This window comes from Propithecus coquereli, unplaced genomic scaffold (assembly GCF_000956105.1).
Source record: "Propithecus coquereli isolate 6110/MARCELLA unplaced genomic scaffold, Pcoq_1.0 Scaffold3, whole genome shotgun sequence".
Classification (NCBI taxonomy): Eukaryota; Metazoa; Chordata; class Mammalia; order Primates; family Indriidae; genus Propithecus; species Propithecus coquereli.
Genome location: NW_012148618.1, coordinates 13403630 through 13417548, shown reverse-complemented (window position 1 = coordinate 13417548; position 13919 = coordinate 13403630). Strand labels below are relative to the sequence as shown.

The window sequence follows — 13919 nt, the reverse complement described above, 5'->3', positions numbered from 1 at the left end:
TCACCAAGGTACTAAATTTTCTTATATTTACCTGTCTACCTACCTACTTATTAATTTAAATTACTACCTTACATTTATTTTTTACAAAATTGGGATAATAAGAAATATGACCTAGAATTTCATAGATCAGTAGGGTGACTACAGTAAATATTAATCAATTGTACATTTCAATATAGCTAGAAGAGAATAATTTGAATATTCCTAGTGTAAAGAAAAGATAAATATTTAAAGTAATAGATATCCCAATTACCCGGATTTGATTATATAAATGTGTCAAATTATCACATGTAATTCAAAAATATGTACATTTAATATGTATCAATAGAAAAATTGGGATAATACATAAACACTTAGGCTTTTTTTCCCCATTTATCATGATCTCATAAACATTTTCTCATGCAAATAAAGCTACCATTTTAAACAGCCTCATATCATATAGCTCCACCATACTTTTACAACTCTTCCCTTATTGTCACATATTTAGCTTTTCTTTCTTTCTTTCCCTCCCTCCCTTCCTCCTTCCTTCCTATTTCTTTTCTTCTTTCCTTCTCTTTCTCTCTCTCCCTCCCTCCCTCCCTCCCTCTCCTTTTCTTTCTCTTTCTTTTGTTTCAAGCACTAGTGCTGTGATAAGCTCTCTGTACAAGAATCTTTGCCTGAGATGATAATATTTTGGCCTTTTCCAAAGTACTGCAGGGGCTGGTTTTCAGAGGTAGAATGGGAGGCCTAATAATGTCCACGGTATAGTAAGGGCTAGATTCTTCAAAGTAGGACCTAAGCTCTCAGTTGTTTATGCAAGGCCAGGGGACTTAAAATAGCCTTCCTGCCACAGGATGGTTAAGTTGAACTAGATCTGCATTAGCTAGTAAACTGGATCCAGTTATAGATGACCCTGACCACAAGCAACAGCCAGGTCTATTTTAAGCCACATTGCTAAGTGGAACAGGTGGTTAATGGAATGTGTCAGAGGTGTATTTCCCTGGTTTTGATAAATCAAAGAGACAGGATCAGAGATGACCATCCCAGCAGACTGAATACTTTGAAGTCACTCTCCCTACAAACTAAGTGGCCATTTCTTCTGTGGGAAACAACTATCAAAATTGATTAAAATTGCTTTAGTCAGTCTTGTAGGACAAAATGCATATTTCAGGGCACATCACTGTCTAAAATCAAAGGCTTGACCAATGGCTATTGAAAAGGAAACATCAAAACAACAGCAGCATATACCATAAATGATTTAAAAAAAAGAGAGACAAAAAAATAAATTAATTAAAAAAAGAGAGACAGGTTGCTACGTTGTATTTTTCAGTCTAAGATGAGCCATTTCTTACCATACTTTTGTGATCCAGCAAAGAAAGACCGTGTCAGAACAAAGGGTCTCTCCTTCCCTTTAGATCGTTTTATCAGTCCTTCTGCAGTAGCCATTTGCTATAAAGTCAAAGGAGAAGAATTTCAATGGATGATTGGATTAGGGCATTGTGAAGACATCCCCAAAGCTATCTAACATGCAAAAAGTAAATAGTAGATATGAATGTGAAATGGAAAATATTAAATCCATCAGGCCGGGTGGGGTGGCTCACACGTGTAATCCTAGCACTCTAGGAGGCTAAGGCGGGAGGATTGCTTGTGGTCAGGAGTTCAAGACCAGCCTCAGCAAAAGCGAGACCCCATCTTTACTAAAAATAGAAAGAAATTAGCTGGACAACTAAAAATAGAAAAAATTAGCCAGGTATGGTGGCGCACGCCTGTAGTCCCAGCTATTCGGGAGGCTAAGGCAGTAGGATTATTTGTGCACAGGAGTTTGAGGTTGCTGTGAGCTGGGCTGGCACTCTAGCTCAGGCAACAGAGTGAGACTCTGTCTCAAAAAAAAAAAAATCCATCAAATAATTTTTATGATTTAATGACACTTCTCTAAATTATCCTGTTAAAAGAATGAAAAAATTTCTTTGATTAACAAGAGCAATGAAATAATAGTAAACAAGAAGCTAGCATTTATTTGGTACTTACAATAGTATTTTATAATATTTTTTCATATAATATACACAACCACTTCTGAGACACATAGTTTTCATCGGTTAAAAAGAAAAATGAGATTCATAGAGGTTAAGTTACTGGCCTTGGCCCATATAAGAAAATTCTCTGACTAAAAGCAGCTTGCAGTTATAGTAACAGGTTGTTAGGGAAGCAAACACATACTATTTGAAAACTGTGCTATATCTAGCCAGCAGCTCCCATTGGAAAATACCAATTGATGAGAGGGCCATAGGAATATAGTCACATTTTGAAAATAATAAAGAACCATGGGTATAAATTAGGGCAAGTGACTGCCAAATCTTTTGGATGTAACTGGCAAATGAAAGAAAATTCTATCACCTTTATTGAGAAGGCAAAGTACTTAAGGGAGGCTTTCTACATTTAAAAAAATATATCTGTGGGCCGGGCGCAGTGGCTCACGCCTGTAATCCTAGCACTCTGGGAGGCCGAGGTGGGCGGATTGTTTGAGCTTAGGAGTTTGAAACCAGCCTGAGCAAGAGCGAGACCCTGTCTCTACTAAAAATAGAAAGAAATTAATCGGACAACTAAAAATATATAGAAAAAATTAGCCGGGCATGGTGGCGCATGCCTGTAGTCCCAGCTACTCGGGAGGCTGAGGCAGAAGGATTGTTTGAGCCCAGGAATGTGAGGTTGCTGTGAGCTAGGATGACGCCACGGCATTTACTCTAGCCTGGGCAAAAGAGTGAGACTGTCTCAAAAAAAAAAAAAAAAAGAAAAATGTATCTGTGTTCTAAATCTTGCTCCCCTGGTATGAATGTAAGACTTGCTGTATTTAGATATTTGTGAAATTTTAAAAGGTTTGTTTTAATTACTTTTGTTTACATATTTATACACCGCCTACATCAATAAAAGTTTGAAGTCATATTCCGTGAGTGCCATTTACTCATGGCTCCTACCAAGGTAGATGTTTCTATGTTATCATTAATAGTATCATTAATCATACTATTTTAAAGTTCATCAAGTTCATTATGGAAGGAAAAGAAGCAGAGAGAAGTAATAAAAAGTCTTGGTTGGGCATGGTGGCTCATGCCTGTAATCCCAGCATTTTGGGAGGCCAAGGTGGGAAGGTTGTTTGAAGCCAGGAATTTGTGACCAACATGGGCAACACAGTGAGATCCCATCTCTACACACACAAAAAGTCTTGTACAGGCTACTACCTAAGACTCATTGCAATTGTCAGAAAAGACACACAAAGAGAAATGAACAGTATAATATAGCTATTACAAAGCAAATGACTTTCAGCCCAAAAGGCAGGTTACGTGAGTCCAGCTGACTTCCTTTTGGACGTCTTACCTGATAAAAACCATAGATGTTATGAAGTTCTCTGTGCTCCCAATTGCCGTGATGAATGGCATTCTTCTGCATGGTTTGCTCTGGCCCTCTAAAGACAGAGGGCTCATTCATATCATTCCATACGAAGAGGATGTCTGTAGATCCCTACGAAGTAAATCTTAATAATAATATTATTATTATAATAATATTTCCACATTGATGATGTTTATATGATAGCTGTCCACATCCCCCTTTCCTACCCCACTTAATTAATTTATTATGTTTATTATCTATGGTCTGTCCTTTGCTCTACTGCTAGATTATAAGCTCCACAGAGCAAGGAATTTTGTCTGTTTTGTTCATTAATAAATCCCAAACACCTAGAATGGTACCTGGCCCACAGAAAGTTTTTTTTTTTTTTGGTTTTGAGACAGAGTCTCACTCTGTTGCCCAGGCTAGACTGCCGTGGCATCAGCCTAGCTCACAGCAACCTCAAACTCCTGGGTTCAAGCGATCCTCCTGCCTCAGCCTCCCGAGTAGCTGGGACTACAGGCATGTGCCAGCATGCCCGGCTAAGTTTTTCTATATATTTTCAGTTGTCCAGCTAATTTTCTTCTATTTTTAGTAGAGACGGGGTCTCTCTCTTGCTCAGGCTGGTCTCGAACTCCTGAGCTCAAACGATCCTCCTGCCTTGGCCTCCCAGAGTGCTAGGATTATAGGCGTGAGCCACCGCACCCGGCCCCACAGAAAGTTCTTAATAAATATTTGTTGATGAATGAAAGAATGCTGCACCATACAGTCTGTGAAATATATATTCTTTGGCAAGTTCACTCTAAGATCTCCCAGGAAAACCCCTACAGGAAAGCTTATGAATGTTCACAATTAGGCTCTTTATCATCCATCGTGTGCTACAACTCTTAATTAAGGGCAACTATACCCATATATGACAAGATTCTATCTTCTATTAAAAATACTTTAAAAGTTAGCATGATCTATAGTTTGTGTTCTACACAGAATTGTTCAATTTAGAGTGGGAAGGGATATGAGTCATCTAGTTAACATGGTGTTGAAATCCCTTTTATAGAATCCCTGGTCTCTCAGCATTTGACTGAATAGCTAAAATCACAGAGAGCCCCTCAGACAGCTCATTCCACTATTTTCTCAAAGGCCTGCTCCTTGTAACATTCTCCTCACAGGGCCTACCTAGCTTGCCTTCTGGGACACATGGAATACATCTGCCTGGCCCACAGAAGAGATAGTCTTTCAAATGCCTGGAGGTGGCTTACTTGTTTTCTTTTGACTGTCACCATGGCAGAGTTGAGTAATTGAAAAGGAGACCTCATGGCCTGCAAAGTTGGGAATATTTACTATCTGGCTCTTTACCAAAAAAGTTTGTCAATCCCTTAGGGACAGTTAAGGCAGTCAAATATTTGGAAACCATATAGCTTTGCTCATAGAAGTAGTACTTGTGTTTAGAAATAGTTGAAGGTAAAGAGTCAAAAAAAAACAAGTCACCTGTGGGATTAGCTTTAATTATATTCCAACTTCACAGGGTTATTGTGAAGATGAATGGTATAATACACGTGAAGTGCTTGACACATAGCAAATGCTCAGTTTGTACTAGGCCTCATCATCATCATCATCATAATTGGTTGAAAACAGTTCTCCAGATGTGTTCTCTCTGTGGTTCTTATAAGATTTTTTTAATAATTATCATTATGTTTCACTTTTAATGACATATTTGTAAGATATTTTCACATGCATCATCACCTTTAAGTAATAGTTATAGAATTCTATTTTATAAAAAAATATATAGTCATTTGAAAATATAATAAATCTCTGTTATAAAGTACTTTGATATATCACAGAGTCTACTATACTAGGGGTCAAAATCACAGCTTTTGTGCACTTGGTAATGCATATGGCAGCTCTCCCAGCACTAACAAAATCTGTAGTGTGGTGGCCATCCATGCCTTTTCATATAAGCACTGTATATCAAGAACTACTCGATGAAGCAGAATAGTTCTATTCAATCACTTTTTTTCCTTTTTTCACACTTTCAGGTAAGCAGAAAAGAGCAAAAGAATAAAAACCAACCTGATAAACAGGGAAAGCAAAAAGACTTGAATACCACTCTCTGACCTTGGGATTGGTGAAATCCAGGTAAGAGGAGAGACCTGTGGAGGCAGAACAGTAGACAGCCTGTTAAGAACAGTGGTCCTCACAGCAAGATGTTGTAAAGAAGACATCAGATATGAGAGCTGGGAAATCAATGGGCACCTTACATCACAAATAAAAGTTAACTGACAGAGGCATGGTCTGGTGAGAAGTGAATGAAAGCAATGCCACAGTGACAATCACTAGACCTTTCAACACCAGATGCTCAGGGGAATGCAATGAGTAAGCATCAAGATGGAGCCTATCCCTCACTAATGGCTCAAGACAGCCCAAGTAAGAACGACAAATATGCTGCAGTGGATCCTTGGCTCTTAAAGAGAATAGAGAAGTGTGTTCAAGCGGTGTAAGGGGAAAAAAGAAAGGCGTGGTGTTTCTCTACAGTGCATGTGATAGAGTGCTATGGTAGAATGGGGATTTCCTTTTGCCCTTGGGGAGTTTCTACCAAGCCTTTAAACTAATAACTTTTGAAATGAAAAATCCATAGTTGCCAGATTCACTGAGGTCATTCATGAAAGGCAGGGAAGTCAAAACCTATGGGCTAAAGGGGCAAAGAGCAATCACAAGGAGAGAGCCTATAGGATACCTTTTTATTTCTTTCTCCCCCTCCCCTTTTCTCATTCCCTCACTTTTTATCTCTATCTACTTAGAGAAATAGCATGTCACTGAGGTTTGCTTGTTTTTCATTCAATTGCTTTTTTTCTTTTTTTTAATTTTTTAACTTTTTTTTTTTTAGAGATGGGGTCTCGCTTTTGCTTAGGCTGGTCCCGAACTCCTGAGCTCAAATGATCCTCCTGCCTTGGCCTCCCAGAGTGCTAGGATTTACAGGCATGAGCCATTGTGCCCAGCCTCATTCGATTATTGATTGATAAATATATACAAAGCAGACTATACCAGGTGTTATGAAAGATACAAAAGAAGGCAATACTATCTCTTCCTTTTAAAACACAGCTAGAGGAACAAGAGATATCTACAAGGAACGAGAATGACAGCTATGCAACCTTCATTGATTGGGACTGAATAGGTGGAAATAATAGTGTATAAAGTGATTTCATACCAGGCCAGCAAACCCCTTCGAAGTCTCCCCCTTCATGATTCCTCACAAAGAATCCCTGTTCTTTGGCCTTAGTGTACACTGAGTAGTCAGGATCAATCTTGATATGGGGGTCACTGATGACCACAAGCTGTCAGGACACAAAGGTGTGAAGATCTCATCAGTTTTATAGGAGACATTATGTTCACTTCCATGTTCATTTGTATGTTTTTACCATAGTTTTAGGGTTCAAATTTTACTCAGAAACAACTATAACTAGTATTAAAATATTTCAGATACCAGTAAAACCCTATAATCTTTCATGTGCTTATGAAAATTTCAATTGATACCAAAACCAGGCCAATGCTTTTATAATTATTGCTGCCTAACCAATATGTGCTCTTAAGATGGCATTTACTAAGCTTCTGTCCATAATGTTGGATGTTGGATACTGTACATAAAGGATTAAGTAGGCAGGGTGCCTGCTCCCTAGACATTTAGAGGTTATGATAAGACTGATATAAGCAAACATTAATGACACAAAGAGAATAACATGTTAAAAACAAAGAGAACCCCTGTATGCCCAATGGTACAGGCATATTAGAAAGGTCTGAGAAAAGTTGTGAGCCATAGCTCCATGCCCAGCCTTTCAAATACCATCACTTCCACCCAGTTTAGGGCCTCAATACCACTTAATTTGGCTAGAACAACCTTATAATCCATCCTTCCTTCTTTCCTGCCTCCCTCCCTCCTTCCTTTCCCTTCCCTTACCCTTCCCTTCCCCCCTCCCTTCCTTCCTTAATGAAACAGTCTTGTTATATTGCCCAGGCTGGTCTCACACTCCTGGCCTGAAGCAATCCTTCTGCCTTGGCTGCCTGAATAGCTGGGACTACAGGTGTGTGCCACTGTGCCTGGTCCTTATCTCTATTCTAATCCATCCTACATACTAAAGTTTAATTCTTCATTGCTCAAAAACTTCCTTAAATTTTAAATTGTGGTGAAATATATGTAACACAAAATTTACCATGTTAGCCATTTTTAAGTATACAGTTCAGTAGTGTTAAGTATGTACATTCATGTTGTTTTGCAACTAATCTCCAGAACTCTTTTCATCTTGCAAAACTAAAACTCTATACCCATTAAACAATAATTCCCCATTCCCTCCTTCCAGCCCCTGGCAACCACCATTCTACTTTCTGTCTCTATGAATTTGACTACTTCATTTATTTCAGATTAGTGGAATCATACAATATTTGTCTTTTTGTGAATGGTTTATTTCATTTAACACATGTCCTCAAGGTTCATCCATGTTGTAGCATGTATTAGAATTTCCTTCCTTTTTCAGGCTGAATAATATTCTGTTGTATGCATACACCACATTTTGTTTATCTATTCATCTGTTCATGGACCCACCTTTTGGCTACTGTGACTAATGCTGCTATGAACATGGGTATGCAAATATCTGTTCAAGAGCCTGCTTTCAATTTCTGTGGGTATATACCCAAAAGTGGAATTGCTGGATCATACGATAATTCTATTTTTAATTTTTTGAGGAACTGCCATACTTCTTTCTACATCAGCTGCACCATTTTACATTCCCACCAATAGTGCACAGATGTTCCAATTTCTCCACATCCTTGCAACACTTATTATTTTCTGCTTTTTAAAATAGTAGCCACCCTAATAGTGTAAAGTGGTATTTCATTGTAGTTTTGATTTGCATTTCCCTAATGATTAGTATTGTTGAGTATCTTCTCATGTGCTTGTTGAATTTGTACCTTCTTTGGAGAAATGTCTATTCAAGTTCTTTGCCCATTTTTCAATTGTTTGTTTTCTTGTTGTTGAGTTGTAGGAGTTTGTCATATATTCCGGATATTAACCCCTTATTCAAAAACTTTTAATGTCTCCAAATGCATACAAAGCAGCCTATGAAAAGGTCCCAACCTTTCTGGTCAGATCCCCCGCTACTCAAAACTTCCCATTCCTTGTTTTTCTGTCAAACCAGCATGTACACTATTTTCCAAACACCCCCACGTGATCCCTCCTCTGGCTGCATTGCCCTCTCCTCTCTCCCGGCTTCTCTACTAGTTAGAGACTCGTCCTTCAGGGCTCATCTAAAAGGCACCTCCTCTAAGGCTGGGTGCGGTGGTTCACGCCTCTAATCCTAACACTCTGGGAGGCTGAGGCAGGAGGATTGCTTGAGCTCAGGAGCTTGAGACCAGCCTGAGTGAGAGTAAGATCCCGTCTCTACTAGAAATGGAAAAAATCAGCCAGACATGGCGGGGTGTGCCTGTAGTCCCAGCTCCTTGGGAGGCTGAGGCAGGAGGATCACGTGAGCCCAGGAATTTGAGGTTGCTGTGAGCTAGGCTGACACCACAGCCCTCTAGCCAGGCAACAGAGTGAGACTCTGTCTCAAAAATAAATAAATAAATAAAATAAAATGCAATGCATGTCTGTAATCCCTGTTATTAGAGAGGCTAAGGCAGGAGGATCGCTTGAGGCCAGGAGTTCAAAACCAGCCTGGGCAACACAGTGAGACCCCTGTCTCAAACAATAAAATAAAATAAAATAAAACACACCTCTGGCACAAAGCCCTGCTTGAGTCCTTCAGCAGGATACAATCCTCCCTCTCCTGCCCTGCTCCACACCTCAACCTTTCTTTGGCCCTTATATTCCTGCCCTGTATGGTGGTTGTATACTTGCCTTTCCCCCACTCAGTGTAAAACTCTGAGGAGCTGATCTCTGCATTCCCTTCTGCACTAGCACAGCATCTTGGACATTCAAAGTCCTCGTAAATAACTGCTTATAAGGACAGAAGTTTTGGAGTCAGGTAGGCCAGAGTTCAGATTCTTGCCCTGCTACTTACTCACTGTGTGCCTTTGTGCAAATTTCCAAACCACTCTAAGCCTCACTTTCTTCATGTGAAAAATAGGGTATCAAGACCTAGCTCATAGTTTTGTGATGACTGGATGGAATAATGTGTTTTATCCTACTGTCTAGCCCATAATGATGCTTGATAAATGGTAGTTAACAGAATTGGCTCTGGCCATCTGTCAAAAGGCTGGGGGATCAAAGGAATGGGTTGAAAAGGCAACTTTAATTTCAGGGAGTGAGACTGTATCTATTTACAGGATACATATGGGATTTTGCCCCCCTTCTCCTCTCTCCATTTTCTTCTCTCCTTTAATCTTTTCATTATTGCTATTATCACCACCACTACTCCTGGATCTGGAAAACAGCATTACATACAGTGGCTTCTCCTCCTCCCCATTTTCTTTTCTTTTCTTTTTTTTTCTTTTGAGACAGAGTCTCACTCTCTGTTACCCTGGCTAGAGTACAGTGGTTTCAGTCTAGCTCACAGCAACCTCAAACTCCGGGGCTCAAGCGATCCTCCTGCCTCAGCCTCCCGAGTAGCTGGGACTACAGACACACGCTACCATGCCCAGCTAATTTTTTCTATTTTTAGTAGAGATGGGGTCTTGCTCTTGCTCAAGCTGGTCTCAAACTCCCAAGCTCAAGCAATCCTCCTGCCTCGGCCTCCCAGAGTGCTAGGATTACAGGTGTGAGTCACTGTACCCAGCCTCCTCTTCATTTTCTGTTTCAGTTCTTTTCTTGGCCAGATTGACAGGTGAAGTCCATCAGGGAAGCATGCAGGAACAATAGTGTAATAAAGAATCTAGGTTGAGACTAGGAGTTCAAGATCAGCCTGGGCAACAGTGAGACTTCATCTCTACAAAAGATTTTTTTAAAAAATTGGCTGGGCATGGTGGCATGTGTGCCTGTAGTCCTAGCTACTCGGAAGGCTGAGGCAGGAGGATTGCTTAAGCCCAGGAGTTCAAGGTTGCAGTGAGCTATGATCATGCCACTTCACTCCAGCCTGGGTGACAGGACCCTGTCTTTAAGAATAAATAAATAAATAAGAAGAATCTGACACCATATTTGATATTTGACTTTAAGGGCTTTTAAGCCTCACCACTTCCCCTTATCTTCTGCACACCTTTGGACAAGCTGACAAAGAAAGCTCTGGTACTCTCTCCTTTGGTGCCAACAGGAGGTTCAAACCATGTAAACCCCATCCCATGTGCAAAAACCTTCACCCCATCCCTACCCTCTAACCACCATAGAAGCTGAGCCACTCTCCTTTTCCAGCTCTCAGACATTATCATACCAGCTTGAGAGCCAGCCCTGCTCTTCTCCAAAAGCCTCATTATGTGAGGAATAAACTTATTCATATAATCTTAGTGCACGTGTAGTGTCATCAATTGTGACATTAGAACCAAATTTGAGTTGGAGGGGATCCATCACATTACTGGAGGGTGGCCACAAATGGAACTGAAAATGCCAGGTCCCTTCATCATTATGGGGACCTAGACAACTGAGGCAGGGATGGATGGGAATCACCGCCTTTCTCACCCAGGCTGGGGTGCAGTGGCACCACCACAGTTCACTGCAGCCTCAAATGATCCTCCCGTTTCAGCCTCCTGAGTAGCTGGGATTACAGGTATGAGCCACCACCCAGCAAAATCACCACCTTTTCACCATTCATTTTCTCTGTTATCCCAGGTACAATTACATTTGAAGGTACTATTTTCATGGCCATATGTTATTGGATGATTCTCCTCCACTAATGTCCCAAGTTTCAAAAATTTTAAAAAGCTTTGTAATTAAAAGGTTCAGAAGTGTTGGCTTATTTTACCTTACGTTTTTTGCTCCTGAGCAACTCTTGCATCCTTTTGGGGTTTGGGAATCTTTTTTTGTCCCAGGTGAAGTACCTCTTGCCCTCAGTGTGCTCTATGTCCAACCACATGACATCATAAGGAATGTCATGTTCATCGAATCCTGCATCCACTGCTTTCACATCCTGCTCATCTTCATAATTCCAGCGGCACTGGTGGTACCCCAAGGAGAAGAGAGGGGGCATGGCTTGTGTGCCTAAAAGAGGAAGATGACAACTGAGTCAACTGTCACCATGATGATCATTATTTGTTTAATAAACATTTCCCAAATGTCTACAGGGTACTAAGCACTGACCTTGGTACTTAGGGTGTCAAGAAGAAAGTATAGGCCTTCAAGGAAGTGACAATTTGGCCAAAGAGGCCAGCATGTAAATAAATTGTTATACCTTGAGGTATAACTGCTATGTAAAAGGTATCGATTTAGTGTTATCAGAGGTTAATAAATTCTGACTGCATGAGGGTGAAATCTTGAAGGCTTCACAGAAGGGGTAACACTTGATTTGGACCTTGGAGAATAAGTAGGCATATTCCAGACAGGAAGAATAGATAGAGTGCTCCAGACACAGGGAATCGAAAAGACACAGAGGCAGAGATGTACATAACAGGCTTAGAGAAAAAGAAATTTCCAGGGTGTTACAGTGTGAGAGAGACCAGCAGAAGATGAAAGTGTAGACAGTCAGTTTGTAAAGCACCCTGTGGTTCAGGCTAGGAATTCTGAATCTTGTCTTATGAGAAGCCATCAAAAGTTTGGCAAGATGTAACCGTGGCAGACCTATGTTTTAGAAAAATTAAGTCAGGGGGCACTGACTTGAAGGCAAGAGACTGAAGTCAAGAGGAATGGTCAGGAAATTATTATCAGAATGTTTACTGATAACATGAAGGACTTCTGGTCAACCACTTGCATTTATCTCCTTCCCCTTCTAAAGTCCCACTAAAATCAGAGTTAAGAAAAGCAAAAAGGAATAAAGCCACAAAAATGAAGAGAAAGAGAGAGGAGTAATTTCAACAAAAATATGGAAGGTGGCAGGTGGGAGAAGGAGTGGTAACTATTGAGTAAAGCCAGGGATTTCAGATTTTTTTGGATTTTGGAATATTTGTATTATACTAACTTGTTGAACCTCAGTCCTTTTCTCTTAAGGCTTTTAGCTGATTAAATGAGGCCCACTTACATTATGGAGAGTGATCTGCTTTACTCAAAGTCAACTGATTTAAATCTTAATCACATCTACAAATAATTTCATAGTGACATCTAGACTGGTGTTTAATTAAATATCTGGTCACCATGGTCTAGCCAAGTTAACACACACAATTAATATCAACTGGGTCATATGGTAATTCCATGTTTAACTTTTTTAGGAATGCCAAACTGTTTCCACAGTGGCTGAACCATTTTATGTTTCTACCAGTAATGTATGAGGTTCCAATTTCTCCACATCTCAACACTTACTTCCATTTTTATGATTTAGCTATCCTAGTGGGTGTGAAGTAGCATCTCGTGGTTTTGATTTGCATTTTCTTAATGACTAATGATGTTGAGCTTGTTGTCCATTTATATATCTTCTTTGGAGAAATGTCTATTCAAGTCCTTGTCCATTTTAGAATTGGGTTGCATCTTTTTGTTGTTTTATTTTTGAAAGATTTGACAAAGTTTTTTTTCCCCATTTCCAGTCTTATAAAGTAGACATAGATTTGCTTAGGATAAAGCTGATTTTAAGAGTACACAGAAGTCAAGCACAAAGGATAGGATTAAATTTAGCAATCCGGAGTGACGAAGAGTGAAAGATGAGCAGGTGCCTTTGACAGAAAACTGATCACCCAAGGTGATTACCTAATAGTCAGAGGTTGAAGTCTTTCTACTGCAAAAGCAGGAACAGTTTACTGCTTGCTACTTAAAATGCTTGGGTAAGTTGTTTATCAATTCTACATAATGTACAAAAAATATTAACTTACAGTGCTGACACATGGGATAGAAGATATATAATGGAACTAGAAACTGGCACTTCTACATGCAAATACCTGTAAGGTGTGAGTACTGCTTGAAGATGTCAGAAGGTGTAGGTCCTGTCAGTAGAAAAACATCAATGATTCCACTCTCTGACATCCAGTGCACATGAGTTTGAGATCTGACCTTTTGCTTAGCAGCAACTGGACCCATCTGGGTTTGTGTGTACTGGAAAAGGAATGGAATGAAAATTAGAGAAATTTCCCTCTAACCTACAACCTACATCCATTCATATGTGAGTTCCTTTAGTAGCTACTACTGACATTTACTGATTACACCGCAAAGGCTTCGGTGGTAGAGAACTGCTCCTACAAAGACAAGAGCTATAATCACACTGCAGTGGTTTTGTTTCTTCTGTAAGTGTGACATGTAGCCAGGATCCACAGCTCACCTCTACTGCAGGCTCTGTATTGATCTCCACTAGTGTTTCTGAGGCATTCAGCCAGAAAATGCCTATAGTCCTGCCCAGTTTGTGGGCCAGGAGGTAAGGTACTGAACCATAAATGCCCATTTTGTCATGTATTTTATATCCATAGACATCCAGGTTATAAAGACGGTAAGCATCTCCATCACTGAAACACAAATAAGGGTTATCATTAATTACTATCACAAATATATTATTAATAAGGACAGGCACGGTGGCTCACGC

General features: G+C 39.9%; 1 protein-coding gene across 1 annotated transcript in view; it reads right to left on the bottom strand.

The window, feature by feature from the left end:
- The window catches only part of GANC (glucosidase, alpha; neutral C), a 61103-nt gene that overhangs the window by 17405 nt on the left and 29779 nt on the right, over positions 1-13919 (bottom strand). The window contains exons 9-15 of the mRNA XM_012649331.1: positions 13662-13842; positions 13285-13438; positions 11229-11464; positions 6557-6683; positions 5422-5501; positions 3346-3489; positions 1329-1425 (exon numbers count right to left, since the gene is read on the bottom strand). Of these exons, the coding sequence (XP_012504785.1) occupies positions 1329-1425; positions 3346-3489; positions 5422-5501; positions 6557-6683; positions 11229-11464; positions 13285-13438; positions 13662-13842 (1019 nt within the window). The remainder of the gene's footprint in view (positions 1-1328; positions 1426-3345; positions 3490-5421; positions 5502-6556; positions 6684-11228; positions 11465-13284; positions 13439-13661; positions 13843-13919) is intronic.